The sequence below is a fragment of the Carassius auratus genome, chromosome 32, assembly GCF_003368295.1.
Source record: "Carassius auratus strain Wakin chromosome 32, ASM336829v1, whole genome shotgun sequence".
Taxonomy (NCBI): domain Eukaryota; kingdom Metazoa; phylum Chordata; class Actinopteri; order Cypriniformes; family Cyprinidae; genus Carassius; species Carassius auratus.
Genome location: NC_039274.1, coordinates 19,799,783 through 19,821,419, shown reverse-complemented (window position 1 = coordinate 19,821,419; position 21,637 = coordinate 19,799,783). Strand labels below are relative to the sequence as shown.

Sequence of the window (21,637 nt, the reverse complement as noted above, 5' to 3'; positions counted from 1 at the left end):
ACAAAAAGTGTCTTAGAAAATTTAAATCAATATATTGTTTTCTGTGAGTGAGTAAAAAAGATAATTTTCACATAATTTAGAAAGAAAGATTCTAGGCTACAAGCTCCAGTTCTCAAAAGTCCCAGGAACCAATGTTCTGTAGGTGTTTCATGGCCTTATTCAAGTTTTTTAACATTTTTAGTTTTTCACTAACCACGCATAAACATTGTTTTCTCAAAAACACAATCATGTACATACATGCTGCTCACATATTATTATAGCCCAGTTTGTGCTGATTACAGTGAGACTAGACGTTAGCCATTTAGATGTTTATAAGAATCTGAAAAAAAGCACAAATGTCAGAGCATGACAAAACTTCTCCAGGCCACAAAAATACCCTTAGGCCTCAGAGGGTTAATGATAATAACTCAGTTTCTGTCACATCACATTTCATATTTGCCAAAATTGTTATTTCATTCCTTAGATTTCAGTGTTGGCAGATCTACTTCATCCTTGAAACTTTGGTTTGGACACAATGTCATCCTAGTATTATATAAGGATTAAAGAATCATCATTCTGTATGTTCCTAATACTAAATTACACTGTAGAATTTTCTTCTGAACTCACAATGAAAAAGCAACAGATTGCAAAATAAATAATAATAAATTGCAAAATAAATAATTGTAAGGCAGAACTTAGTTCTGTCGATCAGATGGAGGCAGATGAAAAAGGGGCAGGGTTTAAGCAGCCTGAATGATTGGAGGAGCCCAGCGTACATTACCAGAGAGGATTCTGACGTTTCAAGAGTTAACACATTTTATTAAAAGGTATAAGCTCAATTTCTGTATTTGTATTTTTTGAAGGAAACTAATTGTTCAGAATTAGATCAATAACAGTCATTTAGAAAATAGGGTGAGTTTCCATTTCATGTCAACTCTAACAGTGAAGGAATGAGTTAAAAGAGAGGAGGAAAAAGAGAGTGGGAAAATTTGGCAGCAAATATCAGCACACAGCTTTCAGAGCTGATCTGAGTTATCTATTCTCCATGGTAACACCCTGAATGGAGAGCAGGGAGTGCTGGGAAGGGAAGTCTACAAATCTGCCTTGATTTATGAAGCAAGTGAGGCTCGTTCCCAAGAGAATATAATCATACAGAGCAAGCGGCAGTACACAGAAAGCAAGAAAATCAAACAAGTGCCTGACAGCTCATTCTATACATGGGAATCACTGAATATGATGGAATTTAACTAGTACAGCTTCAAGGCTGTGGCAAACTCTCTCTGGGAGCTATATTAAGAGTAAAGGGTCAATCCCTGGTCTTTAGACAGAGTGTGTTCTTAAGCTGCTTATGTCACTGAGAGAGACCTCAAGCTTTCTGAGAACAGAGCGTGCTCAGTCTTAACAGCCATTTGTTCATCTTTTCATTGCCCACACAATCATTATAATTACTGCAGACACTGAAAAGATCTGTTTTCAATAAAGCAGCTGTCATCACTGCTCAAGTCACTGTACAGTAAAAAAAAAAAAAGACTGAAATCACAGCAAACCCCCAGAGAAACCAGATGGACTTAAAAATGTCTGAGTGAGTGAGAAAAGGTCTTTGTCTGAGAGAATTGACAGCATCAGGAAATCAACTGTGGAAAAAATGTGAAATATTCTGGAGGGAATTCAATTTGTATCACATTTTACCATGTTTATGAAATCTAATAACATAAAATACATTTTCTACCATTTTCTCTATTATATATATATATATATATATATATATATATATATATATATATATATATATATATATATATATATTTTAATAGATTTTGTTATATTCATAAATAAATAAATAATAGCTTGTTAAAAAAAATAGCTTGCTCAGTAAAAAAAAGTTTATTGTTTTGCATAAATATCATTCAAGGTAAGAATTGATGTGTCCCAAATGATATTAAAATAATAAAATGAATGGGGGGGGGTTGTTATTGGCATAACTTACATTAATACATTCATGTTAAACATTACTAACATGAATGCATTATTGTAATAAATTAATAATATAAAATTTTGTAACAACTTATTTTAGGGTGTCCTTGTTACACGTTACATGTACTTAATAGTATAATAACAATTAATTATGTGTAATTCCATGCAAGTAACCCTAAACCAAACCCTAATCCTGGTCATAAAGTAAGCACATTTAGTTTATTAATATTACTCAGTACTTAAATGTAAAATTACATGGTAACAAGGACACCTTAAAATAAAGTGTAATACATCATTTTACGGTGGTACTGGCATTATTACATACTTTCCTATTGCAAGCAAATTACATAAATTTAGTATGTGACTTGGTTAGGGCTGCACGATGTGTCGTTTAAGCATCAATATGGCGATGTACGATAGTCCACGATAGTCACATCGCAGGATGTGCGATGTAGGCTGTCGTAGTTGATCTGTACAGGCCAGCTGCACCCCAGCCCTGGACGGATGTGATTCGCGGATTAATTGCACAGCTTAACCATCATAAAATGAAAGTTTTGACAGGGCAGAGAGATAGAGCGCGCGCGAGAGAGAGATAGAGAGAGAGCGCGACAGAGAGCGCGAGAGAGAGCACGCACGCGCGAGAGAGATAGGGAAAGCGTGAGAGAGAGCACGCACGCGCGAGAGAGATAGAGAGAGCACGAGAGAGATAGAGAGAGAGCGTGACCGAGAGAGAGCGAGCCCCGGCCGCACGCTCACCGTCTTCAAATAAACGCGAGCGCTGTCTTGCTCTCTCTCCCTTGCGCATTTTAATCAATTGACACGATGGTGTCGATGTTTAAATCATTTAAAATGAGAATGTAAGTGTGCTCACCTCATTTTGTTTGTAAGAAAATTTTTTATTCGATTTCATATCGCAATATATATAACAGAAAAATAAAATATTGCAATGTAATTTTTTCCCAATATCGTGCAGCCCTACTTGGGATGCATCCAGAATTTGGTGGATTTTTAAGGAAGTATGTGGATACCTATCAGTGACTACGTTTAAATGCAGCCAATAACCCGTTCAAAACCGGGATATTAGCAATAACCCGGTCGCGCACGGCCATGTAAACACCGGCAAAAACCTGGATATGCTCATATCCCAGTTTTTAAAAACCGGGATATTATACATGGGGTACCCCTTTTCTAACCCGAATATTTGGTCTAGTAAATGCGTTTCGGAATATCCCCATCAAAATGTGTGTTCTGCGCATGTTCTATTCGCAAGGAATCTTGGTCTTTTGAGTCTTTGGATACAGGAAGAAGAATCGGAAATGACGCATATTGCGTCTTACGTCCAGACGCTAAACGTGCGTCGCCGTTTACATCGGGATATTGGCGACTGATTACACATTCCATGTATACAGGAGTAACTCTCTCTGCTCACGCATGTAAACGGGTTATCCCAAATGTTTCAGAAACCCAAATAGTGACCTCAACCCGACCATAACCCGAATTTTAACAGCATGTAAACGTAGTCACTGTGATAATCAATCAGCTAAAAACATGTTTTTCATAAATTTGTGATAACAAAGGGACAAGTTGGAATTGGCACCTGTGCCTTGTTGTCGATTACCCCATAAAATCTATGTATATATTACAGATCATTGCTTTAAAAAACCATACCAAACTTTTCACGAACATTGTCTGAGTCAATTATGTGTGTGTTAGGTATACATTGTGTCCTCATTGCCATGCTCACCTTCTCCAGACTGACTCCAGTCCTCTTGACCAGCGCTTGCAGACGAGCTATGGTTTGGTTTTCTCTCAGCAAGTACGAGTTGAGCGGTGAGCCAGCCAGGTTGCCGTTGCGCTTGTCAGAAGCCATGTCACCCGAGCGGAAGCCCCTGAGCCTGCCCTGGCCCTCGCTGCACTGTGGGTTTGCCTCTGAAGATACGCCGAATGCCAACAGAACCTCAGAGATCTCCTGGATGAACTCCAGCTTGTTGGGGAACTGAGGCAGGTCCTCAGGAAGCTCAATAAAGTGGTTGTCAATATCGACAAAACAAAGGTTGGCCTGAAGAGTACAAGAGTCATTTCATCAAATTATGCAAAGGAGTAATTTCTGAAAAAGATTATGAACTTCCAAGACAAACTAACAAACCAAAGACAAAGTACGTTTTTCTAAAAGGACACATTGAGGTGATCCATCAGAGATTGCTTTCCCTGCACGTTGGTGATTTCTTTCATAAGCACTAAAAAAAGAAAAGTGCCAGTATACCTGACAAGCAGGAAAAAGTTGACGCATGAGCAAAAGAGATGTAAGCATTAGTCTTTTCTTTAACTGAGATTCATGTGAGGCCAAACAGACCATTATGATCACAACCTATAAGGCTGCAGCACTAATTCTTTAGGAAAACCACATGACATTGTGAACATGAATTCATCATCCTGTACTAAACTGCAGGATGAGTCGGTTCCCTGGGAGAGCGAGTGTGTGTCATGCACCTCTTGGGGAAGCTCCAGCTTGGTGCGGTCATCCTGGCCGTTGGAGTGCAGACCCATGAGGTAGGGCACAGGAGCGTCCAGGAAGTGGAGCAGTGAAGCGGGCAGGATGGGCACGTACACATGCTGCCATTGGAAGGGGAACATTAAAGCTGTGATGCTCTCCGCTACCGTCATCAGCCGCTGGTAATCTGGAAAGAGACACATTCAGACACGTCATCCTCAAAGCAGGGTTACTCTACACAGAGCATCAGACGACATGCTGATGGACCGTCCACAGTCTGCTCATTCACCAAATGCTGTATATTACTCACAAAAATGGCAAGAGCTGTTTGAAATCACCATCTATCTTCATCATCACATATGCCATCATTTTCACACTCTCATATTGTTCCAATTTCTTTTCTGGAACATAAAAAAATGTCTTTTGAAGAACGTTGGTGACAAAACGGTTCCGATTCCCATTAACTTCCATTGCATTGCTTATCCATACAATAGAAGCCAAAGGGAACCGAAATTGTTTGGTTACCAACTTATCTTCTTTCAAGTTCCACAGAAGAAAGAAAGTCATACAGGTTTGGAACAAAGTGAGAGTGAGTAAACAATGACAGAATTTGGATGTATTTGTAAAAATGTATGATATTCCAGTTTATGATTTTTTTGTACTGTCATTTGTGTGTGTGTGTGTGTGATAGAGATCTTGACATTCTTGTTCTTGACATTCACTCATTCGGTTTTTGTAGAAATGCTTAAATTAAGTGCTTCTTAAGCACACATGCATTCTCAAGTGGGCATTTAAAACTATAAATACCACAATATAGAGGATAATTATTCTGTATTGTTCTCATACAGACAAAACCAAAACAAAACGGGATTTTTTGCACCCTGTAGTCACGACTGTCAGAGAGACAGGAATACTAAACCAGTCTCTAAGCACCCTGAGTAACAACAACAGGCCTATTCACACACACACACACACACACACACACAGAATCCTCAAATACTGACAAAAACTGATGTAGAAAAGCTTTAAGTAAACAATTTTCATTTCACAAATGTCACACATAATTACAAAGAAATGGCAAGAACCATTCAGAATTACTTCTGAAATTTTTAAGCAGAAAGTGATTCGTCAAATGATTCAATAATTTGTAAACAAAAACAGTACATTTTACAAAAAATATATTATTTCAGTCTTTCAAAATTGCATGCTTAATTCAATGTGCTGCCATTTCTTTGTAATTATCTGTGACACTTACAAGCAATTTCAGTTTCAATGCTTTTAATGATAAATATCAGCAAGAGTCAGAGGTACACTTACAAACCTGCATTATTCATTTCTACATTAATAACATGATTTAATTTAATTTTAGGTTTACTTCATTTTGCCTAAAGAAAATGTGTTTTCATAAATATAAATAATTTAAACATTAAGTTCATTAAATTATAATAATATATAAATTTAAGTAAGAATCTTTACATTAGATCAGATTACACATAAATCTAATTGACTAAGGTATAGTTAAAGTCTATATAATAGGAAAGATATATTCTATATAGGAAAATGAGCAGTAACTGCTAAACATCTATTGATCTAGCAGTAGATGCCTGTCTAAAAGGGCTAGGGTATTCATATATGCTATAAATGTGCCTGTTATTTATAGAGCAACGTAGGCTATCTTGAGTTTTAGAGCTCACATCCTGCTGTGTGTGTGTGTGTGAGTGTGTGTGAGTGTGTATGAGTGCAGCTCTATCTAATGACATCAAGTCCTTTTCTTTCTGGACTCTCACTGTCCATAGATATTACACCATAAGCATGAGCCTTCTGGATACAGAAAAGGATGATGTAATTTCTAGCCAATCATATTTATGCTGCATCACCACCATCCTCCTTATCCGGAGAACGGTTGCTAAGCAACACCACAGCAATGCATCCTCCCAGCCCCCGGTGGTTTTGTAGTTACCTCCCGTAATTCACTCTTCCTTGTTAAGAGTAATTGATCCAATCAGCACATCTGCCACTGAATCACAAAACAATCTTCTCATGCTGCTTCAAATTCAATCTAAAATGGCCTGCCGAGAATTTCCAGCAGGAAACTGCCAATTATATTGCGTTTAACATGTGAATCAAACAAAGTACATTTAAGTGACAATTTCATAAATATAGTGACGATAATTTGACATATTGTGAGACGTATTACGAGATTTTATGAAACCTTCAAACATATAACATATGCAATGCTAAACACAAAAGACTAAGCAATTTATTAAATTTCAATTAACTCCTAAATGCATTCACCTCAATACTCCACAGAAAGCTTTGAGTTTCATTTGCAAACTACCAGGTGATTCTGAGAAAAGGGTGGGCTGTGAGTTTGACAAGAATTAGAGAGAACAAAGCGCTGAGATGAGCTCACGCGGACACTGAGATGGAGAGAGAGTGTGAAAAGAGAGAAGGAGCATGTCGCAGTCCACTGCAATATAACCGCCTGTTTATTCTCTTGTCTCTAACCAGCCTGTACTGAACAGAACAAGCCAAAAATCCAGAAAATGAGCTAAAATCAATGTTTGCATGACATTTATTTATTCACGTATCTGTCAGATTAAGGCCGTCAGATTTAAATTGGCTTTCATTTGAAAAAGCTAAGTTGTAGTTGGCAGCAAAAAAGCAATAGGCCTACTAATTAATGTAAAAAAAAAAAAGAAGCATTAACTAAATTAAAACGTCACTGCATTTACTCAATTTGGACTATTAAGAACAATGATTTATGACTTTGAGCAAATTACAGCCCAGAATCTTGATATTTCCCATTTAAACAGCAAGCTAGTATGGGACATATGGAAGGGCTCATCTTTTTTAATAAAACAGCCAATGGCCTTTAGCTTACATTACAGCCATAGACCATAATTTGTTGTTCTAGTTAGCTGGTAGAATGCAGGGGGTCGAGGTTTGCTTAATTAGCATTACCTGTCAGCTAATGCTAGTAAATGCCATAACTAAACCATTACAAATAGATTCTTTTGTTTAAAGTAGCCAGGTGTAATATGTAAGGTTGCAAAGAGATGGTAAATTTCCTGAAACTTTCCAAAGAATCATAGAAAGTTTCTAAAATGTAATGTTTTCAGCCAAAAACGGGAAACGTTTTATACATTTTGTCTGTTAGTTTAGATGACAACACCATTTTTGGGACTGAAAATGCATATTTTTTGAAAACGGGTTTTCGAAAACGTTACTGTTGACGTTTCCTTGTAAAAACCCAAAACTGGAATCTTTGAAAATGTGGACATCATGCACACGTGCGTAGTACGTTTAAGGTATGTAGACATGCGCAGTATGTGACGATTTTAAAAGGCACGCATGAACAAACAAACACAACAATGGTGGAGTGCATGGTACTGTTGTTGCCGTTTAAGAGTTTGCTAATGCTTGTTCAGCAAAATGTGGATTTACTTACAACTAACAGCAGAGACGCATCATATACACAGGGCACAGGGCATTTTTGGCCATTTTCACAGATATGTGTAAACGCAAATTGTTTTGAAAATATCGTTGTGTATACGTGAAACTTTTTAAATATGCATGGGAAAAACGTTTCTGTTTTTGAGTACATCGTTGTCCTTTAAATGTAGACTTAAATCTTCAATTTAATATGGGAATATTTTTTCAGTCAACTGTTAGGAACAGATTTCACATCAGCATGCCTTAAATGTCTATGTCTATGTAGGCAGCTTACTAGGTTTTGTAAACAAATAACCACAACCACTGCATCTTTGATGATGTTTCTATTAATAAACTAATCTCATGTACACTTCACACTTCCGCCCAAGAATGACTTGTTTAAACAGGAAGGGGCCATCTGACTGACATGAAAGGACCCGAACATTTGATAACAGGCGTTTACATGTGAGCTACTAAGTGTCAAAACTTTAAAAGGCGCCACAAATCTTGGTAACTTTGTCAAATCCAATTTCTCCGTACAAGAACTCGTAGGAACAGTCTGGCAACACAGATTTCCTGCAGAAACTTTAACTCCTAGAAACTGTGTAAAACAGACAATCAGATTAGAGCTTGCCATTTAGAGAAACCCCTTGCTGTTTTTGTGTGGAATTTCTCTGAAGCTGAGATAAATCATACGCAGGCACTAGGTCCACAGAAGTATGAGTGATAGTTACTCACGTTGCGAGTACAGAAGGATCTGGATCTCCAGTAGTGCACAGGTGAAGAGCTGTAGCACGTTCTCCACTCCTAGCAGCTCAAACACCTCCTGCAGGGGGAAGTCAAAGAGGGGCAGCTCAGATGTGCTGGGTCTCTGACACACCACTGGCCCGTATACGCCCGAGAACTTCAAGGAACGCCCGGCCGGTGGCAGCGGGACCTCGTAGAGGACGTTGTAGACGTAGCTCTCCAGCGGCAGCGGCGGGGGCTGAGGCGAGGTGACAGCCTGGTGCAGCTGTTCCAGGACACTTCTGCAGGCGTGGGCGAAGGCCATGGGTGTGATCAGACAGATGCATTTGGACACGTAGAGAGTGTCTCGACTGATGTCGTAGGAGTTGAAACGCTGCAGTCGAGACAAGGAGGGAGCAGCGAGCAGATGTTGAGGGGTGGGACGGGTGTCTTCTGGACTGCGAGGTGTGGGTGGTGTGTGCAGTATGTCGTATTGTTCTGCATTGTGCATGTGGTAGAGCGTCTGCATGGCACTGCAGATCTGCTTGCTGGTCACCTCCTCGAAGAAGGTGAGGGCAAAGCCGTAGGTTCGGGAGCCGTCCTCTCTCGTGATAATGAAAGAGTGGAACTGGGGCCCGCGGATGTCTGTCTGGGTGCGGAAGGACAAGCCCTTTGGCATACAGAGCTATGGGGGAAACAAACAAAAGGTCTAAGGATGTACAAATATAAAAAATACTCTTTTTGACCTTCAACAAGTTCAATTAACTTGAGCCACTTCATATATAATTTCATAGATCATTATAGCAGTGGTTCCAACCACGTTCCCTTGAAGCCCCCCAACGCTGCACATTTAGTAGCCCTGTAATGTGTGTGTCTGACAAAAACTTTGCAAGATATGCCTTTAGGAACCTGTTTGGGAAACACTTCTATATAGCACCCATGCATATTAAATGTATGATATGGCCATTTCAAGACTGTCGAGAAGCATGCATGTTTGGACAATTAACAGATGGCTGGAGAGTGCATATGTTCTATTTTCGTTGCAGTTAGCTGTGCTATATTCTAAATACAGACTGGGCAAAAGGGCGTTGTTAGGCATGACCAGCAGCACCACCTCAAGTGCCTTCCTGCTTTATGACAGGGTAAAGATACAGGACGGGTTGGTGTGTATCCCAAAAAAATCACATTTTTGCAATTCTGAGGAATCAGGAATTGTTAGTCGACTCTAAAGCTGAAAATATACTTGTTCGTTGCTGTCTGTGTGACGTAATTGTTTTAATCAGCACAGTTCGCTGTTGTCCATAAAAAATACTTAACTGTGCATGAGACGAAACGAAAAACAAAATATGAAGTAACCTGGGCCTTAAAGAGATAGTTCACCCAAAAATTTAAATTACTCAACTTCAAGCCATCCTAGTTTTATATGACTTTCTTATTTCAGATGAATAAAAGCTCTGGTGAGAATATGCTAGTCTTGTGAGAACCAAGTTTTGTGTGCAGCAAAGGAAAACCAGTATACACTTGGCTTATATCACATCATTTTTTTTTTTTCAAATCCTAATTTTTTATTTTTTATTTGTGACCGGTGTCTTGTTTTTCTCTCTCCTCTGCGCTTTCGCTTTCATTACTTCTCAACAGAGCTTATGCTACGCCTACATCCTACATCATCGACTGGAACACCACTAACTCATATACACATGTAAGACAGTTAATAGAAGCTAAAAATTATAGTTATAAAGTTTAAAATATGTATATTTTTCTTACACAAACACAACAGTTCCCTTCAGAAGGCCTTTATTAACTCCCCAGTGCTGTGTGGAGTGCTTTTTAAAATGGATTGATGCACTTTATTGGCCTTCAAAACCTCAACACCCACTCATTGCCAATATAAAGCTCAGAAAAGCCAGGGAATTTTTTAATATAACTCAGACTGTATTCATCTTGGATAAGAAAGTCATATACACCAAGGATGGTAATTTTATTTTTTGGGTGAACTATCCCTTTAAAGGTTGGCGTGGAATCGACAACTTGTTCATTCACTGATTAATTTGATGACTCCAGGTTTGATGACTCCAAGTTACTTTATTTTTGTAGTATGTGGCAACTAGTGAGTGTCTTTTTGAATATTATGAGTGAGTCTTTAAATCATTCAATCAAAAGATTGGCTGGCAGTTGTTCAGCTTCCCTCAGAAAATGCACTGAACTGCATCAAAGCTGTTATGTTGTAGAACTATCACAAATTTTCATTGCATTTCCTGGTGGCCACCTTGCTTTCTAGAAACTAGAATTAGTTTTTGAAAAGCCCATATTGGTAGACCTCAATGTGTGTCACTCACCATGCCCACAGCATCCTGGTCAAAAGGGTTCCACTCCACATTGTCGGGATAGTGCGCTAGAACTTTAGATTTAAAAGTTCTCCGCAGTGGACTCTGCTCAAAATTCTCACCTGAGATGCAAACAGAAAGAGAAAAAGAAAAGAAAAAGATCAACTCAGAAAGCTCTTTTCCAGCAATCATCCTCAAACCTTCATGGCAATTCAAGCAAACCACATCACAAATGTGATGCAGTGGTGTATATCTTAACATTAAATATATACAACAATCTTCTACAAGACATTTGTTTAGAAATTTGCGAAAAACATAAGAAAACAGAAATCAAACCCAGTCAAAGCCAAAAGTGCTAGAACAGATGAAGCAGAGAAGTGTTGCAACGCGTGGAAAAAGACATGCCTCGAAAATCATTCCAAGTGAAGGAGTTACAGCCCACCAAGCAAACCTTGGCAAAATCTCACCAAGCAGTGACTGACAAACAGTTTGAAGTGCTAATAAGTTGCTGCTGCTGAGAGAGGAAGAGGAAATGGAGTTGAAGTGATAAAGGACAGGAAGACAGGTGATCCCACGCTACCCGACCACGCAGCCGTCTCACACAAGAGCAAACAGCGGTGCTATGAAAGAAGTGTGTGGAAAGGTTAAAGGTTAGCGGGCACAGGCCGAGCTGTGGTTGACTGTGATACAAACAGGAGCACTGACTGCAGGAGTGAAGAGCATAGTGGGGGACGGGGAGGGGGGTTACCTTCTTTTGCACCCGCCAACTGTCCGGCAACATCTCTGAATTTAGTAGCCTGTATATACTGGCAAAGAGCTACACAACAGATAAAACAGTTAATCACTTACATGAGGAGGGTGTGTAATCTTCACTTATTACTTAATATAGACAACACCATTAGTGCACTTCTGGAAGTCCATTAAGGAGAACAAGCAGTGTCGCTTAAAAAAAACAAATGAAGAAATAAATGGTCAAAAAAATATTAGGTACAAAATAAAGTAATAGGCTAATTATATTGTAGTTAAATGTCACAAAACAATAACTTTTAAAATAATAAATATACATATAAAAGTATTTGATTTCATGATTAAAATATTGTTAAAATGCACAATTAAAACAATACAACAATACAAATTTAAAATAAACAAATAACAAATACATTTGACATTGATTGCTTTATACAATAGTTCACCCAAAAATTCAAATGTATCCACCCTCCGGCTATACAAGATGCAGATGAGTTTGTTTCTTTATATGAACAGATTTGGCGAAATTTGCCATTTTATCACTTGCTCACCAATGGCTCCTCTGCAGTGAATGGGTGCCATCAGAATGAGAGTCCAAACAATCTATCATTGATGTTTTATCTCAAAACTGTTGCATCTAGGCCAAAATATGAGTCCATAATACATACATAATCCATAATACAGCTTCCTCAAGTGAAAAAGTCAATCCCCTGTTGTCCTTGCACATCAAAATCCACCGACATATTTGATTCTATTAATTTTTGCTTAGAAACGGTACTTGATCTACGCATATTTCTCTCTCAATTCAGATTAATCAACTTTATCAATGGAGAATGCAATATTATAGATACAGATAGAGGACTCGTAGGTTAGCTGGAAGCAGTAAATTGATGGACTTGACTTGTGCGTATTATTCTTATATTTTTATCATCTGTTTGAACTCTCATTCTGACGGCACCCATTCACTGCAGAGGATCCATTAGTGAACAAATGATGTAACGCTAAATTTCTGCTGAGTTCTGATGAAGAAACAAACTCACCTACATCTTGGATGGTCTGAGGGGGAGTAAACATTCATTTTGGGTGAACTATTGATTTAAAAATGTCTTGAAACCCATCTGTTCTATTCCATTGCATTCTGTCCATTGTTTTGGAGATGTTAACTCCTTCTGGTCACAGATTCTACCGATTCAGTGTGTGTAATTTTGTTTTTGAGAAGTTCTGCTCACCGTCACACACACATTAGACACACGGCATGTTAAAACAACAGAGACTGAAGGCGGTGTGCGCACGCATTAATGTCACAGGTGTTTTCCTCTCCTCTGCTGCCCACACATTAAAAACTGACTAATGTAAAGCTCTTCTGCTTCCTTATCAGAGACAGTTTAAGATATTCAACTAATCTGCCATAGACAATGAACAATACAGCCTTGATGAAACAAGAACAGACTAGTCTCTGAGGGATATGTCCCTGAGGAATATGTTCAGGTTTAAGTGGCGGGTAAGAACGTGTTTATTTGTCACCAATCTTCAGAGACAGGGTGCGTTCTGGCCAGGAATGTGTGGAATTACCCAACACAAACACTAGGGCCTCCTGGGCCGGTGTCAAGCTACAAGAACCCACCAGAGACACCTCCACAATCATTATATGTCAACATGCTACTATATTTAGTATGTTGATAAATTAGGGATTTTTCTGTTCTTTATTAAAGTTTCTAATCTGCCATTTTCCATGAAAATCTTGTCCCCATACAGGTTATTGTCCTTTTTCTTCTCAACTTCTTTATAATAATGTGTAAAATACTAAAATATGAGATTCAGTTTGAAATAAAACTAGTTAAAGATAGTGTGTAAACACTAGAAACTCTTGGGGGAATGTTACATAACGCCCGAGAAGCAAACACCAAGGTGGATGGTAAAATCTTTATGTGTGAAGAGCCAAATGATTCTATTATTAAAATATTATTCATCTTTTAACTCTCACTACAATAGATATCTAAAGGAAAAATTATTTATTTAATAATAGATTCTTACACTTTTTATTCATCATGACCTTTTAGAAAATATTCTGGCATTAGCTGAGATGTGTTGTGTAATATAATATTAAGGCCTCGCAAAATCGCTAGCCCGACATCCTGGGGCTATTGTGTCTTCCAGTCGGGCTACCAAAATATCTCACCACCCTGCCGTTTACACTTGTCCTTAAAAAGTGTTCAGTTTAGTTGTATCAAATTTAACGACTCCAAGTCAAAACACAGTGCGGGTGTTTTTATATGAATGAGTCTCTGAAGGGTACCAACTGCCTTAAAAAAACTTTCCATGCCATTTTCATTTCATTTTACAATACCTGATAAAGCAGTGCCTTTTTTGTACAGTATACATTCGTTATGAGGGAAACCTAATTTCTGCTGTTTCAAAAGCCCCTCCTGCTTGGTAGAGAATGAATGTGCATTTTCAATCGTCCAGTCTGCTGCTTTAGTTCAGACCAATCCGAAAATCGACCAGTTTTTATGTAGCAAACAAGCAAGTGAATAAAAGATAAGATATATATTTATTAGTTTTAAATTATATAATTATATAATAATTATATAATAATTATTTATATGTTTGATTCATCCCTTTTCTTAAAATGGTTTAAAGGCTGAAATGAGATCATGAAATGTGTATCACTTTATGGTTTAATAGGTCACCATTGTGCTACCCTGCTCTGTGTTAATTTTATTTGTGCAGGCCTTAAAAATGGTAATAAAAAGCCTTAAATTGATTTTCAAAAACCCAGCGGATAACGTGTAAATAGTAAAATAAAATTCATTCCTCGATATTTGTGTTTTGAAACTGTTTTTGATTGGCTTTTTTCTATATTTAATAAAACTATCCTTTTTTAAAAATCTGGGCTAATTAAATTAATTTATATTAATATAATATCCATTAATATAATATCTAATATCTAAGACTAATATCTCATGCATTGTGTATGCAAAAATTTAATTGTAAAAATGTTAACGTTTATCCAATACACCAATGTCAGCCATAAAATATTTTGTTATTATATAGACATAAAATATATAGATATATGCATTATAAAATTATATCTAACTCAGAATGTTAACCATATTAAGCTCAACTTATTTCACTTACACAAATCCCTAAATAATAGGTTCCGCAAGCAAATTGTGGTCACCAGTATTCATGAGATGTCCACATGAGACTCACAACCACACCAGAATCATCTCATTATGATTCATGGGAATGCCTTCCATGTTCTTTCTATTAACCGAAACATGAATTCAGAGGCAGACCCACACGCAGAGGCGGACAGACTGGAGAAAGCAATCAGCTCTGATGAATGAAAAGACTTCGTCATGGTTCATCTGCCTTGTTATTTCTCTGCCAGCCCCTCACATATGATTTGTTTCGGTCATGGGACTGTCAGCACAAAAGGCCTGAGTTCAAGTGAGAATGAGCTAGCAGCAATGAAGCCAATGAAAAACTAAACACTCATCATTTTGTCAACAGCAAACAAGCATTAGATATTATGAACTGCAAACAGATCAATAAGGCCAAGGTGAAAAGCCCCGCTGCTGTAAACAAACCAACCAAAAAGAACTCAACAAGAGGCGAAGGGGCCAGATTCAAACCACAACAAACAGCAGGGCCCAAAATATATTTTAAATATTTCTTAGTGGTTCTACCATTCTATATGTTTATTTCTATTTTTCTATATATAAATGATTTGCTGCTGATTAGAGCCCATGCACCATGATTTAATTTATTGTAAAACAGCTGTAAAATTGTGTGTAAAAAAAAAAAAAAAAAAAGTGAGATATCATTCTCTTTGGAATTTTTTTTCAAAAGTTGATTGCTCATGAAAGACCCCTGAAAACCACTTTGGTACTTTTACAAAGAGCATCAGAGCCATAAGAAACCATGAAATAATGCCAAGGGGGAAAACACACCACGAGATGTGGTTTTCAGAAAGGTCAGTGCTTTAGAAAACACAAATAAACCTTATTTCTGACTGCATTACATTAAAATAAGTGGTTCAACAAACCATAAAGTCCTTTACACTGGAAACACCCACAATGCATGTTTTGGCTATTACAAGCTATATCTGTTCCCATTTTTCTATCAGCCACACAGTAATTATACTAAGCCTATCAATATTTAATGTTAAAGTCTGCATTAAATGGAAGTCTTATTTCATTGTGACATATATCAAAGTAAAAATGTTTCTTGAATGAAATTAAATGTAGGATGGGACTTGATCATTGGATAGATGCACTTACTGCCTGCTGCAATTTTCTGCAATGCATGGTGACTGTCTACATTTATGAATATGGTGATATTCATGGAGGCTTTAACTATTGGTTTCTTTTAACAAAAGAAAATACCTCAATTTTATATAAATGTAGGGAAAGGCTGGAGTGTAAAAAGGATTCCTTTTAGTATCCAAACTGTTTCCATGCTTCTAGGCTAAGAGCAAGAGATAAACCTTATCTTATAAAGTACTTCTGTATGGTGGCTGAAAGCTTTGCGTCTGCTGACCAGAGAACAGCCAGAGGCCACGGGCCTGATGGGAATGCATGAGCTCTGCGGAGGAGGAGAGCTCGTTAGTGATGCCCACTTTAGACACGAAAGAACAAAATTAACCCTATAAAGTCTTCTGTATCACATTTGCAGGCAAATTTCTAACTCCTCTAAATTACCAACAAAAAAAAAAAAAACCTTCCTGAAAAACCTGTTGCCTTTTGTCATCTGATTGATAGTTCATCCTTTTTTTAGCAAATAAAAAGCCTTTTAGTAAAACTCTGGAACACGTCTTCTTGATGTGAAATCTCTAATGAGTTTTATAAAATACGTTTATTTTGTTAGTAATATTTCAAGATTAATCCTTATTGGACTGAAGTAACATAAGCCAAATTTACTTGATTATCCACACATCATTTTTAGAAAATCATGTTAAAATATGAGTATCTTCAGGCTTTCGAGAAATGTTTATTTGTTCATCTCACAATTATCATATCATTGTACTGTATTGCATTATAAGAAAAACATAAAAATAAATGAAGAGCTTTGATCATAAAACTAAGAATTAAAACATAATCTTCCAAAGACATATTATTGGCATATTTAAGCTAAAAACTCATATTTATATGCATTTAATGTAAGTAGTCTGTTATAATGTTATAAAGATCACATCGATTTACCAGTGCTGCCCACAGAAATACTTTACCTGGTCACCCGAGTATATCTGGTAACACCGTTTTGCGTTTTCTTTATTATTATCCTCCTATACTTTCTTATCTGAGATGATGAAACCATCCGCAATTGATTTAGAGACCATCTTGACTAAGCTTTCGAACTCTGTTTGAGTTTTAGGCCATAATAATATCAGTAACCGCACCAAATTCACAAAAAAAAAAAAAAGTATGAGCTCCATGTTCTCATATAATACTACATGAGCCATAAAAACCTGATATCAAATATGCAAATTTAAGAATTTTGTGTAAAGGATCAATAAACTGTTCCCAGAAAAAGTACATATTTCATATGTGAGGCTTTTCAGAGTTAGTTCTTCTAAATCTGCAGTGACAGGCCCCTGAAGTTCCAGCAGTTCCTGATAGCATGATTTCAAAGGCATACAGCTTTGACTACTAATTGACGCAGCTGCAGGAAAATACTGAAAAGAACCCCAAAACCTGAGCATTTAAGAATGAGAAATGACAGATTGATTATGGATTTGATATTTTGTGAAGTGAGGCTTTGCTTAGTGAGTAACTGCTAATTGATGTGATGACACAATGTTGATCCTTGCAGCGTTGATGCTGTCAGATGAATGTGAAGCCCAGACACAGAGAGATCGTGGGTAGCCTACATCTATGTGTGAGCAAAGAAAAGGGCACAAAGAGAGCAAATTCATTTCAGAGGAGTAACAGATGGCAGATGACGTTTTCCTGTGAAAATTATCCCCCGCATATCTTAAAAAGTTCACCAAGTCCAAACCAAACCCAGAGAGCTTTCTGCTCTCTGTGCTCCAAATCTACTCATTTGTTACCATTATGTAATTTCAGGGTAATATGCAATTTGTTGCAAATGTTTTTATTAAACTATTCTCCTATTTTACTCATTAACTTCACTGAAATATTGGCTTATTTTTTATTTCAACAAATGGAAACAAACAATTACTTAATATTGAATCATCTTATATTAGAAAATATAGAACAATTACAGTGTCACTTTGGTTGCATTTACACTGCAGGTCTTGATGTCCAATTCTGATTTGTTGATAATACCCAATTCTTTTTTACGATCAGCTTACATCTTCTGTTAAAAGTGATCCATAGCATTTACACGATACACTTGGTAAAACAATCCAAGTTAGACATACTGACCAAAAAACAGAGTTGCCAGGTCTGTGAAACAGCACAAGTGCTAATCAAAACTCGCCAAATTGCATCTTTACCATGTTTTTTCAGGAGTTGCTAGAGTTGTAGCAATAGCGAAAAATACACTGTATGTGTCAAAATTATTGAATTTTCTTTTATGCCAAAAGTCATTAGGATATTAAGTAAAGATCATGCTCCATGAAGATATTTTGTAAATTTCCTAAATATATCAAAACTTAATTTGTGATTAGGAATATGCATTGCTAAGAACTTAATTTGGACAACTTTAAAGGCGATTTTCTCAATAATTATTATTTATTTTGCACCCTCAGATTTCAGATTTTCAAATAGTTGTATCTCTGTCAAATATTGTCCGATCCTATCAAACCATACATCAACGGAAAGCTTTTCAGCTTTTCAATTTCGAAAAATGTACCCTTAAGAGTGGTGTTGTGGTCCAGGGTCAACATATTTTATGTATATTGTAAAAAAAAAAAAAAAAATATCATGATAAAACATTTTGACCAAGACATTCAACCTCAAATGTACCATTTGGACCAGATTACATCGAACAGCATGCTATAATTGTTTTTCTTTTCAGGCAACTTCTGTTTTTGGGACTGTTTAAAGGTATAGTTCTCCCAAATATGTCAATCGTGTCATCATTTACTAACCCTTAACATTGTTTCAAAACTGTAAGACTTTACTTTTATTTTAAATCAGAAAAAAATTTCTTCAATCAGGAAGTTGACTTTACATGCATGTTTTGTTATTGTGCTCTCAACGCAGCAGAAAGCTTAAAAATATCCAATAATGGCAGTCTTAAAAACGTCTTTATCATGCATGGTAGATTAATGACTAATCAGAGTCCAAGGAGCTCAAAGGAGAACTCTTTCATAGTGATGTCATTGAGAAAGCGCTCAAGAAACGGGGTGCATGGGAACCCCTGGGGGACAGTGTTTAACTCGGTGTGTGTGCGAGTGTGTGTCCAGCCCAGCTGCCTGTCCTCAGTGTACTGAGGGCCTGACGGTGCACCCAGGCTGTGAGCCAGCCAATCAAAACGCTCTGCTAGCAGGGCCTCTCATGCATATGCTAATGAAGCCCTCACCCTGTGCCCTGTCATTGGGGATAAAAGAGGGTTTTGTCACCAACTTTGCAGCATTCTGGAACTACTGCTGTTTTGTGCATAAACAACAGGACAGAGGATGAGAAACCTAATTAAAAAATAATAATGAGTTTCACAGGTAATTTAAGGTTATGTGTGGAAGATAAGTCAAAAGTTAGTTAGTCTGCAGCCCCATTAACAGCATTAATTTGATCAGTCACATTACAAAAAGTTTTTTTTTATTTTTTACAAGGTTTATGCACAGCCTGACTCTGAGAATGTGCAAATATTAAATGCCTTCTTCACACATACGGTTTTGGCACTCTAAGAATGTGTTATGAGTTTTGTTGCCCCCTTGGTTTCCTGTTGGTTAAAATTAAAGCACGTTTTTAATAACTTCCTTGTTTGAGTAGTTGCTAAAGGGATTTCTTTGACATTTCAAAGTGATGAAAGTGTCTATAAGAAACTTTGTTATGTTTTTGTGGTGGCTTGACATCTATATACAAGATGGAGTTTTTATTACAAATAGCAATACTATGAATTAAACCAACATATGCTCATTGGGGGAAACATACAATGAATTTCAAGCTGAAATTAACACTATAGTTTTTGTAAAACAACAACTTTTATTCAACTTTTACACAAAAATGGTATGGTTGATTCAGCAAACATGTGTTAACTATCGGTTAGGCCACAAAGAAAAACACCAGCGTTTACTGCTGAGTAACTCTGGGAGTTCCAAGGGAAGGAAGAACCACAAGTGAACCTCATTTAACCAGAATCATTTAAAGTTTCAGTTCCAAAAAACTGGCCCACAAACCCACGTGAAAAAAGAAAAGCACTTAACTGTATTGAATCTGCACTTCTCACTTCTGTCATCATTTATTCAGTCTCAAGTGGTTCCAAAACTGTCGAAATTTCTATCTGCTTAACATGTAAGAAGATTTGAGTAAATGATGACAGAACTTTTCCCTTCAAGTCAGTCAAAAAAGCACTCTTTAAGTTCAACTAATTGCATTTAATATAAATGTAAACTGTAATACATTTTCTTTTAATTGCAATTAAGTTTTCCGAAAACATTAAAAAGAATATACTTAAGTGCTATCTTAAAGTAAAGTACATTTGTTCTGTACTTGCTTTATTTTTAATAAGAATGCTAAATTATATAATTGAATAAGGGAACAAACTATGAAAAACCAGTATGTTAGCAATGTCGATGTTTAAAATAATCCATCCATGGTAACATGCTAGAGGTACAGGAAGCGGGAGGAGCGTAAAATCAAGAGTTTCTTAAGGCCCTAGAAAGCACTTCTTTCAGGACAGGATCAGTGTCCTTTAAAACAGTCCCAGTAGGAAATTATATGAAATTAACAGTTATTTTACACATTTGTATCCAAATAAATACAGTTCAGTGTTTCCTCCACTGCTTTTCCGAATCTCAAGCACAATGCAAGGATTAATAATTTACCCGATCTGTGAGCTTGCTGTGAGAATTGAACATGATGAGAGAAAAATTGTGCCACAAAAAATAAAAGGATAACGTAAATGTCTATTAAGTTGTCTTCAGGGTGCACAAAAATGTATTAGTGAGTCACAAACATATAACTCATATTACATACATATTATAAGCCAGTTTCTTCATCAAATGACTCATTACCTCACATATTATCAGTTTCAATAAGTCTTAAATTAGTCTTATGAATCCTTTATTGAATTATTTATCTCACTCACTTACTAAACTGTAAAGTTGTCATTACTTTCAGTGATGTTCGCTCAAAATTAAGCAAATTTTATATACTTAGGCATCACTGCTGACTGGTTGTTCATACGATAACTAATTAAAGGTACATATTGTAGTAAGGTTTGTTCCCCACCTGGGACAAATATTTATTCTGTTTTGTCTTCATTTAACCTTAAAATTAGGGAGGGCAACATATCAGGCTATCACTGGAAAACTGACGTGCTCTTTCTTAAACATGCTGGAGTGCAATTGTGACCCACTTTCAATGGTCTAAAGGATGTTTTTCATTACTGCTAAATCGAGCACAACTGTCTGACCCAACAGCGAAATGCAAGGAATGACAATGGCTCTTATTTTCTCTCTCTTTGCCAAGAGATATGCTAACATCGGCAATGGGAAGAAGAGCGTATCGGAAAGCATCATGGGACGCTCACATGGCTATGCTGAAGAGCTTTTCTAAAGTGTCTATATCAAAATCCATTCACTAAAACTCTGTTCTATGGCTAAAATAAAAATTCAACAATACAGTGCATTAAACAGATAGTTCACCTAAAAACATTCCATTCTGTCATAATTTACATGCCCTCATGTACTTCTAAAACTGTGTTAACTTCTTTCATCAGTGCAACATAAAAGAAGATATTTTAAGAAATGGCTCTGTTTTGTTTTTTTGTTGGTCCATACAATGGAAGTCAATGGTCTTATCATATTATATTGTATATTATATCG

The 21,637-nt window shown here is 36.8% G+C and overlaps 1 protein-coding gene across 3 annotated transcripts in view; it reads right to left on the bottom strand.

Annotated features, from left to right (window-relative positions):
* Positions 1-21,637, bottom strand: part of LOC113051778 (DENN domain-containing protein 5A-like) — a 48,147-nt gene that overhangs the window by 20,774 nt on the left and 5,736 nt on the right. For 2 of the 3 annotated variants that reach the window (XM_026215846.1, XM_026215844.1), the window contains exons 2-6: positions 11,678-11,746; positions 10,942-11,051; positions 8,618-9,290; positions 4,444-4,631; positions 3,698-4,012 (exon numbers count right to left, since the gene is read on the bottom strand). In XM_026215846.1, the coding sequence (XP_026071631.1) occupies positions 3,698-4,012; positions 4,444-4,631; positions 8,618-9,290; positions 10,942-11,051; positions 11,678-11,746 (1,355 nt within the window). The remainder of the gene's footprint in view (positions 1-3,697; positions 4,013-4,443; positions 4,632-8,617; positions 9,291-10,941; positions 11,052-11,677; positions 11,747-21,637) is intronic. The other variant, XM_026215845.1, reaches the window with a different exon arrangement.